This window comes from Diadema setosum, chromosome 22, assembly GCF_964275005.1.
Source record: "Diadema setosum chromosome 22, eeDiaSeto1, whole genome shotgun sequence".
NCBI lineage: Eukaryota > Metazoa > Echinodermata > Echinoidea > Diadematoida > Diadematidae > Diadema > Diadema setosum.
In genome coordinates, this window is record NC_092706.1 from 17,267,804 (window position 1) to 17,278,704 (window position 10,901).

Sequence of the window (10,901 nt, forward strand, 5' to 3'; positions counted from 1 at the left end):
ATTGTGCATCAAATCTTATGAAGATTAATCATCACTAAGTTTGTGCAGTAAATACTTGTTTTGTCATTAGTAATTCTAAAGAAAGGTGTTCCCGCACGCTGATGATACGGGCTCTCAATAAAAAGAGCGTTATAGAGTGGGGTACTGTATTGTTTGTTTGTTTCTATGTTTGTGTGTGTACACCGTATGTGAGCCTAACTTGATGATGATGAACAGCAAAATTGGGGAACCATCCCGTTTTCAACAGAACCGAAGAGTGGCATAAAGCATGGCACTGTGTACTTGTATATGTTTTTATCAGGATGTGGAAATAAATGAAATGAAATGAAATGAAATTCTAACACCAACTGCATCAGCATACTAGAGTTCTTGACTAAGAGGTTCCTTTGTTTTGTTGTGATCTTGTTTATGTAGGTGACAAAGTCAATGATGGTGGTTGTAAGTAACTTGATGTCCGCTGAAGAGACAGTATTGGTGGAAGCAAATCGGATGACCAACGCTACCAATCGTGTGATTCGGGTGACGACTACACAGCTGGAATTAGTGAACGTATCAGCAAATGGATCCTTCCAGACAAATGATGAAAACCTAGGCACACACGTACGACAGTTTGTACATCTGTCACGTTTACAACGTCTGTTTGTTTGTTTATTTAATCAGCAGTGGTCAAAACGCTTGCAAGAGTCAATGTAATCACGCAAAAGGCGTTTCAAATAAACCTTCTGGTGCATAGATGAACAACATAACCTCTTGATCGACATAGTTGTTGCTGTTAAGGACAAAATATAATTGGGGTCTTATTGAAAATGACTCGCCCCAGGCAATACTGATGTCAAATCAAGCGACATAACGGGCAGATCAAACGTTGTTATTATTTAAACTTATGCTTTATATCTACACGAGGGAGCTCATAAAATTATTATATCTCCTTACGGGAGTTCATAGGAAAAGGAACAGCAGATAAAGGTTAAAGAAGAGAGAGAGAGAGAGAGAGAGAGAGAGAGAGAGAGAAATAAAAATGATAGATGCCGACATGTAATCATAAAGTAATTAAACAACTGTTCCATATATAGTTTATAGGAGCATATTGGCTCGAGTGGAAAAAAGGCGGATAATATAAAAGGTGTGGTTGGTAACAAACGTGACAGGCAGGAATTATGGATGTTGACGGGGAAAGAAGCCGAAATATAATAATAATAATAATAATAATAATAATAAGGTCTTATTTATCCAGGGTAGCTTCTTCAGTGTTGCCAGTGCTCTACCAGAGGGCCCTGCCATTATTATTACCCCAGCGTTGCCAGGTACCCATTTATACACCTGGGTCGAGAGGGACATTGTGGGTAGAAACATCTTGTCCAAGGACGTAAGCACTGGGCGGGAATCGAACTCGGGTCCTCCGACTGGGAGTCGAGAGTCTTATCCACTATGGTAACAGTTAGTGACAGTATATAGCTACAGGAGACAAGCTGATTCAGATTAATTGTCATCCTTGTTCTGTTCGTCAAAGCTCCTATTAAAAAGAGAAGGACGCACACCATTAAAAGTTTTGATGTTTGTCGTGTTAGGTAATTGACGCAAGTGTAGAAAGAGTGTCGGAGGGGATTCTCTTCGCCAGCATACGCGACACGACAGCACTCTTTCACGAGTACCATCCCCTGCCTAGTGACATCCGAGCAGCTCTTCGCCTGGCGGATTTCAAGGCAAACGGGTCGGCAGACTCGACTTCGAGAGTCCTCAGAGTTACCTTCGCAGTATTCAAGACGACTTCGCTGTTCGCCTCGATCACCCTTAATCAACTGAACAGCCAGAATAACTCTTACGACCGCAAACCTTTAACACCCGTTGTTACAGCCACTGTCAGCGGTATAGACTTTGAAACACTTACACAGAATGACACAGTGGAAACGACTTTTCAAATCGGAGAGGTATGAGATCAATTGCCTTCCATTTTTTTTTTAAATTTACAGTATGTGTGGCAGCAGCCCATTCTTACAGAGTTACACTCAACATACATAGTTTTGATGCAATGTATAGATACATGTGCAACGTTCACATTGTGGTTGTGCCATAAAAAATGCATGATTTCGTTATGTATACGTGACGGGAAGTTGCCTACTGCCACCTCCCCCCCTCCCCCGGGAGTTTATGAAGGTACCTGATATAAACTCAGGATAACTGCATGGTTATGCTCAGTGGAGCTCGGTGGAGTTTCACTTCAGCACCGCAAACATTATCATTAAAGTTATCTCACTGATGCTACGTGCAATGTGTACAAGCAATACAGTGAGAGAAACTATATCAAGGACCGTGAGCATCTGTAAGAAAATAAAAAGGACCGAGAGTGAATATACTGCAAGAGGTAGGGATGAGGACACAATGTGTAATGAATAACAGGACAAAGTCACAGAAAACAAAAAACGAAAGGAGGAAAAGAAATGAATAAGGCGTGGAAGATAAATAGGGAGTGGTGGAATATAAGATTAACAGGGGGACATAATTCATGTATTTATAACATGATTGTGAAAGGGCGGATTGAAGAGATATTTGTTAATAGTACAGTCTATTTCTGTGCAATGTTTCAACAAAGTCACTTCCACATTGTTATTATGTGTGTTGTGTTGAAGATGGTAGAGCAAAATCGTCTGAGTAATCCTGAGTGCGTGTTTTGGGATCTCAACGGGGACAACGGGCGGGGCGACTGGTCTTCGGAAGGATGCAGACTCAGCGACAACAGCGAGGCTTCTCGACCGGTCTGCCGCTGTCGAAGATTGGCTCACTTTGCCGTTCTCTTGGTACGGTTGAAACCACCATGCCACTACAATGGATTTTTTTTTTCAATCGACTTCAGTTCAGTTTTTCTTTTAAATGTCACAAGTAAAGTTTCGAATACATTTTCCCGGGGAAAACTTTTTGTGCTTTAATAGATTAAATGTTGAATATCACCCTAATGATATCTTTTCAGAACGAAATTGAAGAGAACACCAAATATCTCCATCCCCGTCAGGCCACAACATTGTAAGATATAGATATGTCAAATTGCGGGATTTTATCCTCCATTAAAAGTCCATCTCCTCTCATCATAAGAACAAGTGCTATTTTTGGTTACGGTATTTCAAAATTGAACGGGTAAAATATGAATTCATCATGATAATCACATTAGTTACATTCAGGCAGTGATCATTAACTTCGAGGATAAGCTACCTGCAAGGATAGGCGCTATGGGGCGCCAAGGGTCGTACGGTCGATTTTGTTACAGAATCGACCGTGCGACCCTTGGCGCCCTATAGAACTTATCCTCAATGTTAGCTTTTCCTCGAGGTTCAGGATCAACGTCTGAATGTAATTATTATTGACTGAATAGTGGTAATTCTTAGTCGAATCAGATTCGTATTCATCATGCATTTGGCATTCAAGAAATTTCCTATCACCTGCAAACATTAAATTATAGGAAGGTGGAGGGAGCAACGAAGTAGACAAAAACCTTATTGTACATCAGTGTCATGTTAAGGACAACGAGAATAATTGTGAATATCGGTGACACTCTAATTCTTAGTCGAATCAGATTCGTATTCATCATGCATTTGGCATTCAAGAAATTTCCTATCACCTGCAAACATTAAATCATAGGAAGGTGGAGGGAGCAACGAAGTAGACAAAAACCTTATTGTACATCAGTGTCATGTTAAGGACAACGAGAATAATTGTGATTATCGGTGACACTCATTTGATGTTCGCTTTGGATTTTCAAAGTAGTTTTTACGTGGTGTTACCTGTGTATTTAATTGATTTAGCGTATTGTCTTGTTACATTTGATTTTTTTTTTTTTCGGTTACCTCTATCTCCCTTCCTTTTTCTCACCGTTCTTCCAGGACGTAAGGAACGAATACAGTCTGCCCCTACAATTCTACACATTCACCTACATTCTAACTTACACTGGATGTGGTGCATCAATTTTTGGCCTCATTCTTACCATTGCGGCATATGCGTCTTCCCCGTAAGTTTATCAACATAAACGTGTGTGTGTTTCTGAGTGTGTGTATGTGTGTTTGGGTGGGGGTAGAGTGATGTGTATGTGTGTCTTGGTGCGTGTGCATCTATGTTTGGCACAGCGGAAGGGTGCCAAAAGGTTGACAATTGTAATTGTACACTTGTCTATCATGGGTTAGTTGCCTTCTATACATTGCATTACTATGCATGTTCAACAGTTTTACATATTGTAATGATTTTTTATTTTTATTTTTTTTTTTTGGGGGGGGTTCTGTCTTAATATTATTAGTTATTATTACTGTATCACCATATCTTTTAAATCAATTTTCTCATTTCGTTGAACATTATACTTTACATAATCATTAATTTGTGATTCCTGTATGTCTTCATCAAGTTTCAATGGATATAGTTTTTATCACAGTTTACATGCATGCTCAGTTATCGTCAGTCCCCCCCCCCCCCCGAAACAGAGACAAAGCGTATCCGTCTCCTGACTTTTTAAGTCGACCTTTTTGACGATCATACGTGGTTAGTATAGTGGAAGTTTGTACATGGTGTCCACTAATTCTTAAGTGATTCAACGACATGTTGACTCAAGTACCCGAAAAAAACGTAGATCTGGGGGGCGTTTCATCAACGAGTTCGTCGGAGGTTTTCACCGACAAATTTGCTATCAGGCAATCACACGCAAGGATTTCAGTAGCTTTTAACAGTTGTCAGTGTAAATCACTGACAAAAAGTTTCATGAAACGGTCCCCAGATAGCGAGTTTCTACCAAAGTGCTGAAATTGTGATTACATAGTTACGAGACTGTGAGTGAAAGTTAGTCACATGCCAATATTGAGAAATGTTCATGTACGATTTACAACCATTCAGTCTACCATATCATGGGTTATCTCTCCAGGAAACTCCGCAAAAAGCAGCCGAACCAGATCTTACTCTGCTTGTCCACAACAATGGTGGCTATGTACTGTGTCTTCGTGCTCGTGGCAAGTCTCGGCAACCTCCCATCAACACCATGCGCTGTGCTCGCCGCCATGCTTCACTTCTTTGTGCTTTCGTCCCTGGCTTGGATGGGCGTGGAAGGGATGAATGTTTACCTCCTCTTAGTTCGAGTCATTGACCTGTACATTCCAAAGTTTGTCTTTAAAGCAGCATTCTTCGCTTGGGGTAAGAATGACCCTGTCAATGTTTGACATAACTTCACATATCAAACGATCTGACAAGCTCTTTGCAAGTTTTGACACTTTCTGGAAGGCTATAATACATTGAACAAGATTTACGGTAGTTTAAGGTCACGGTAAGAAGCTTCATGCTTCGAAACTTACTTCTATATACGCAACGGTTTGCCATCCTTCAGACCTTATAGGACGACTTGCAATATTCACTTGCGTAGGACTTATTACGTTACATTATCACTTTTTGAGTTCTTCGTATATAAATACTCCATCTATAAACGAAGTGCAGGGATACTTTGTGTGACCAACATTTCATTCACATACTACAATGTGCTGTAAATCAGGAAGAGTGATGGTACTTGACAAAGGCATGTTAAAGGGATGGTATAGTAGGCCATATTGGTTGAGGTGAGGATTCTGCTTTTAACTTTTTGCGAAATACTTAGAAACCACTTTAAGAAATGCTAAAGAGCATATAATTCTAAGAAGAATTCAAAGCTTATTTGATGAAAATCGGTTTTGAAATGGCTGAGACATCCAAAAACATAGTAAAACACAGCCGTCCTAATAAAAGGTGGGTCCCACTTTTTAAGATCGCTCTGTTTTGGATATCTCCGCCATTTCAAAACCAATATTCACCAAATAAACTTTGAATTCCTCTTAGAATTATATGCTCTTTCATATTTAAAGGACAAGTTCACCTTCATAGACATGTGGGTTGAGTGAATACAGAAATATTAGTAGAACACATCAGTGAGAGTTTGAGCAATATCGGACATTCCGTTAAAAAGTTATGAATTTTTGAAGTTTCTGCTCAGTCACGGCTGGATGAAAAGACTACTATCGCTTGTGATGTCACATGAGTACAACGATATAAAGAAAGAATAAAGAAAATTTAACATATTTCCATTTTTCTCGCATAACAAAAGAACACTCGACTTCTCTCTTACAGAAGGCAGGGGGAATAATATTACCCTTAACATACGTCAGTATCAAGTCGAAGAACTGTGCACTTCATTCAAAAAGTGAAGTTTTGTGAAATTCTCTTTTTATTTTCCTTATACAGTTGTACGCATGTGACATCATACACTGTAGTAGTCTTCTCTTCCAGCAGTGACTGTGCAGATACTTAAAATATTCGTAACTTTTGAACTGATTGTCCAATTTTCCCCAAACTTTCACTGATATGTTCTACTAATATTGCTGCATTCTCTCAATCCTTATGTATACGAAGATGGACTTGTCCTTTAATAAGGGGTTGGAAACCTGAAGCCCCACCTCAACTGAAACTGTGCTATCCCTTTAATGGATGATCACTGAAAAGAGACTGACATAAATAAGGTGGCGAGACACAGGAAAGAGTGCCAGCGCACAGACCACGCATAATTCGGCAGCTTAGATATCCGGGAGAGTTCGCGATGAAATGGCCATTTTCGTCGCCAAAATTACTGATTTCGTAACGAAATCGACCGTGCGACCTTTGGTGTTCCATAAATTCAAGAGATTTTTGTCACCGCTCTACTCTCACGGTTCATTTTAATTCTTTGAGTATTCAATTTCATTTCACATCATTCCTTTTAGATTTTATTTCATTCAATTTAGAGAGAAATTCATTCAATTTAACGGCTCAAAGTTGGCATTCAATTTCGCGCCAGCTGGATAGACGTTCAAATTCGCACCAAATGCCAGTTTCAATTTCATTTATGGGCACACAACTTCGACCTTTGAACGTTCAAATTCAATTAGCATAACCAAGTCCTGTAATTCTATGCAATTCTTACGAATATTCTTACTTTGATGAATGTCAAATTCACCAACGTTCAGTGTTATCATTTCAATTTCAACGTCTCCTTTTAATGTTTTTTTTTTTTAAATTCGGCTAGTTTCACTTTATATCCCCATCAAAATGGATATCACATTATTTCACAGAATGGTTAAACTCCGACTTTGCTTACATAATGCAAAGATCAGATGAAAACATCGATATGTCAAGTGTGATTACAGTCGTATACAGATTTTGTTTTCAGTCACGTTTGAGGTTTGAAATGTGTGTGAGATACACTGCATTGGGATATTCTTCCTTTCACATAATTATTCATAATTTTGATGTTCAGTCTCTCAGTCTCTTCAGCCGTCGATCTGTTGACGCGCCAGGCACCTTGGCATGTACGCCTGAGAGTGGTTGTACCTGTGTTATTCAAACAGATGGAAAATTTACAAAGAACATGAACAGCAACGAAAAACACTGCCCAGATGCTGTAAATGTTTGCCTATTCGTTAATTTGAATTCCTTAATGTTCATCGCAGCTGTGCTGGTGCGAATTTGAATGCGTTTCACGTGCATTTTTAATTTGAACGCGCTGTTTACACGTTTATGTGACAAAATCAGGAATTCGAATGCTGATGAAATTAAATTGAATAAACTACTTAGCTTTTTGAATGTTGATCTCGGTGATCATTCACATTCGCTCGAAAATGAATGCTCGCATCATTAATTCGAATGCAAATCTGATGAAATTGGGCGGGAAAACCTATATATCAATCTTTGCGCAATTTCAATTCGCGCATCCTCGTGTCTTTACCATCACATTATGTATAACACATCTTTCATAAGTATAGGGATGGTAACTAGTAATTACCATCGTTCATTAAGTAAAGACATATCTTCCTTAAATCCTTACAGAGTGGATTGTCATTATGCAACCTGACATGAATCAATGTCTTCCTAATCTGTGAGGCAGATCCAATTCGGTACAGAATATTTTAGAGTGGCTGCTTCGAACATGGGTTCAGGGGAATAAAAAACACTGATACGCACTTTCCAAGATTGACGAATATAAGCCAGTTCACAGTTAGCTCATGGGCACATTGGTACAAATGACCTTTCTTTTTTCTCAATTGGTTAGGCACTTCACTCATTTTCAAAGCAGCATGATGCATAAGGATGCCCACAATTTATGGATTTCACGTTCAAACAAAGAATGAACTTATGCAGAGCAGCTAGCAGGTGACAAGAATGGTCTGTCAATTGACACTTCGGCAGGCATTCATTTTATTGTTTTGTGTTGAATGCATAAACAAACTTCTTCTACCAACATTGCTAAATACCAGGCTTTCTGCATGCTTGCTGTCAGGTGGATGTGCTATTAGTAAGCACCATTTATAAGGGTTACATGAATAATCATATCATCAGGGATGCTTATCTCAGTGAATTAAAAAACCAACATGCCTGATCGTACAAATGACCTTTTTCTGCCCATGCACAAAGTGGAACTGTAAACTGGCTTATTCGCATTCTACGGGCTGTATAGAGATCGATAATCTTGTCACTTTCCTTTGTTCAACCATGGACCTGCCAACGAAAGGACTTTCAACAAACCCAACAACTTTGAAGTACGAGATCCGCCGCTACCTTACTATGCGCATCTCATTGAGTACATACAAGTGTCGCGAAAATGATGATTGCATATTCATGCCTCGTCAGTGACAAAGGAACTGTTTCCCAAGTTTCGGTCTTATTTGGATTATGCGCCTTTTCAGGCGGAAAAAAGTTTTTGAATAAACGCCAACGATGAGAAGCAGCAAACGTCAGAACATGACTAATTTCGTGTATTTAGCTTAGAAATTACAGATTCGCTCGCTATCACTCACAAATGCGACCTTGCCTAATAGTGAGACATATATGTCCGCTCCCTTCCTGTCTCTTTTTACTCTGGAAAAATGTGCGGAAAAGATGAAAATGAGATCACAAATCATAATCAATTCGCTAAATAGCTAGCTTTCACTCTAGAAGTATCTACGTTGTTGGTAATGAAGATATCTGAGCCGTGATATACTGATACATACCACAACTGCACATGCATTTTCCTTGATTGAAGACAGCTATTTTCTTCTGCACATTACTTTGTTTTTATCATTTTCAAATCTGCGTTGTGTTTTGCAGCTCTGGCTTTGCGGCGGCGGAGATCATGAGATCAAAGCAGGGAAGAATGTTTAAAATGTTTTTGTGACACTTTTGACACAGAAGCATGCATTAATTAGCAAACTTATGAATGTCCACGCGTAGGTCCATGGTTCAACGCAAAAGCCTTGTAACCTAGGACTGTATGAAATCGAAGTACCGATAAATCTAAAAGCAACATAATTTCTCATAAGATATTTTACAATTGCCTCGTTTGGTTTAGTTTGCGCTTTTGTATTTTCTATTTTCATAAAATGAAAATGACCTAAAATTGACTGCCACTTTCCATAGATCTGACACCAGCGCATGTGATTATCTGCCCTCTATGACCTCTGCTGGATAATGGTTCTGTTTTTGTTTTTGTTCGCTCTCTCTCTCTTTTTCTCTGTATGTTAAAATAGGATTGCCCGGTGTCATAGTCCTCGTCGTTGGTATCATCTTTAGAGAAAATTACGTCCGAACGGACATGTGAGTTTCCATTTTAAATGTTGTTTTATGGTGATTTATACATCGTACATCATTTAGTAGCGATTTGCATGTACATACCTGCATAGTATCGGAGGCATTTGATATTCAAAATGTGTATGTTATGATCTATATTTTAGTTTTTATAATTCAAACTACACAATTGAGTTAATATCATGATGGTTTTCACCTCATAGCAGTATTATGAAAATTATGCAATCATAACCGAAAGCTTTCAGAGTATAATTATTTGCAGAGACCGTAAGAGGTATCACAGTTAAAGTTAATATTATTTCCAGTGCAACGAATTTATTTTCTTTCTGTTTTAAATTGTTTTGTGATTTCACATCGTTAATACGACGGTGTTTTCTTTATAAACGGTTTAGGCCTACTCAGTGATTGCTCACAACTCCATTACTCTTACCCTGCAGATGTTTCATGTCACGATGGCCTCAAGTCGCAGGACTCCTGGTACCAGTTGCTTTTATCATGGTTGTCAACATAGTAATCTTCATACGAGTCATGCATCAACTCAACATGGAAAACCCAGCTAGGGCGAAGAGTAATCTTCGGCAGACCAATCGACACCGCGAGCGCATAAGACGTCTGCGTAATGCCTGTATTATCATTCTTCTTCTCGGTCTATCATGGATATTTGGTTTCATATCCAACATCCCACGTTTGAGTCCCGCCTTCCAGGTCATTTTTGTCCTTTTAAATGCCTTTCAAGGATTTTACATATTCATTGCTTACTGCTTGGGCCAGGCAGTAGCCCGTAAACAGCTGACATTCTCTTGCAGGTGCCTTCCGTTTACTGCGCCCAGCGCCACGTGGATTCAATCACTGGGCATGTCTTCGTCGTCGCCACCACAAAAAGCTGACGCAAACGACAATGCCCCTACGAAAGTCTCAGACAGCAAGACGTCGGCAAACTGAAAATGGAAGGCAGCTCCCGGGAGAGCACGATGGTTGATACGGAACCCAATAGGCCGGTTTTGTAATGTATGCAGATTAATGCGTACTTTCTTCACAAATGTTGCTCCTGACAACCAACCACAAAGCTTGCCGGAGACTTGCCTTGCATAGCAACAAAAATAAATTCCTTTTTTTTTTTGGAACTAAATGGGATGGTGTAGGTGAATGTAATACTATAGGCTGTAGGAAAAGAAACATCCATAAATTGTAATGAATCACAGAAACAGTCTATTGCCACAGTGAGCGCTATTACAATAAGAAAATACATTCCATTTCCATGTTGTTAATATCTGAGGTAACATCGTGTATTGAAATACATATGTATGTATATA

General features: G+C 39.2%; 1 protein-coding gene across 1 annotated transcript in view; it reads left to right on the forward strand.

The window, feature by feature from the left end:
- The window catches only part of LOC140245168 (adhesion G-protein coupled receptor G2-like), a 28,782-nt gene extending 18,144 nt beyond the window's left edge, over positions 1 to 10,638 (forward strand). Inside the window, exons 7-13 of the mRNA XM_072324767.1 lie at positions 415 to 600; positions 1,569 to 1,928; positions 2,628 to 2,795; positions 3,873 to 3,997; positions 4,895 to 5,160; positions 9,531 to 9,597; positions 10,026 to 10,638. Of these exons, the coding sequence (XP_072180868.1) occupies positions 415 to 600; positions 1,569 to 1,928; positions 2,628 to 2,795; positions 3,873 to 3,997; positions 4,895 to 5,160; positions 9,531 to 9,597; positions 10,026 to 10,530 (1,677 nt within the window). The 3' untranslated portion in view covers positions 10,531 to 10,638. The remainder of the gene's footprint in view (positions 1 to 414; positions 601 to 1,568; positions 1,929 to 2,627; positions 2,796 to 3,872; positions 3,998 to 4,894; positions 5,161 to 9,530; positions 9,598 to 10,025) is intronic.
- The last annotated feature ends 263 nt before the right edge of the window (positions 10,639 to 10,901 follow it).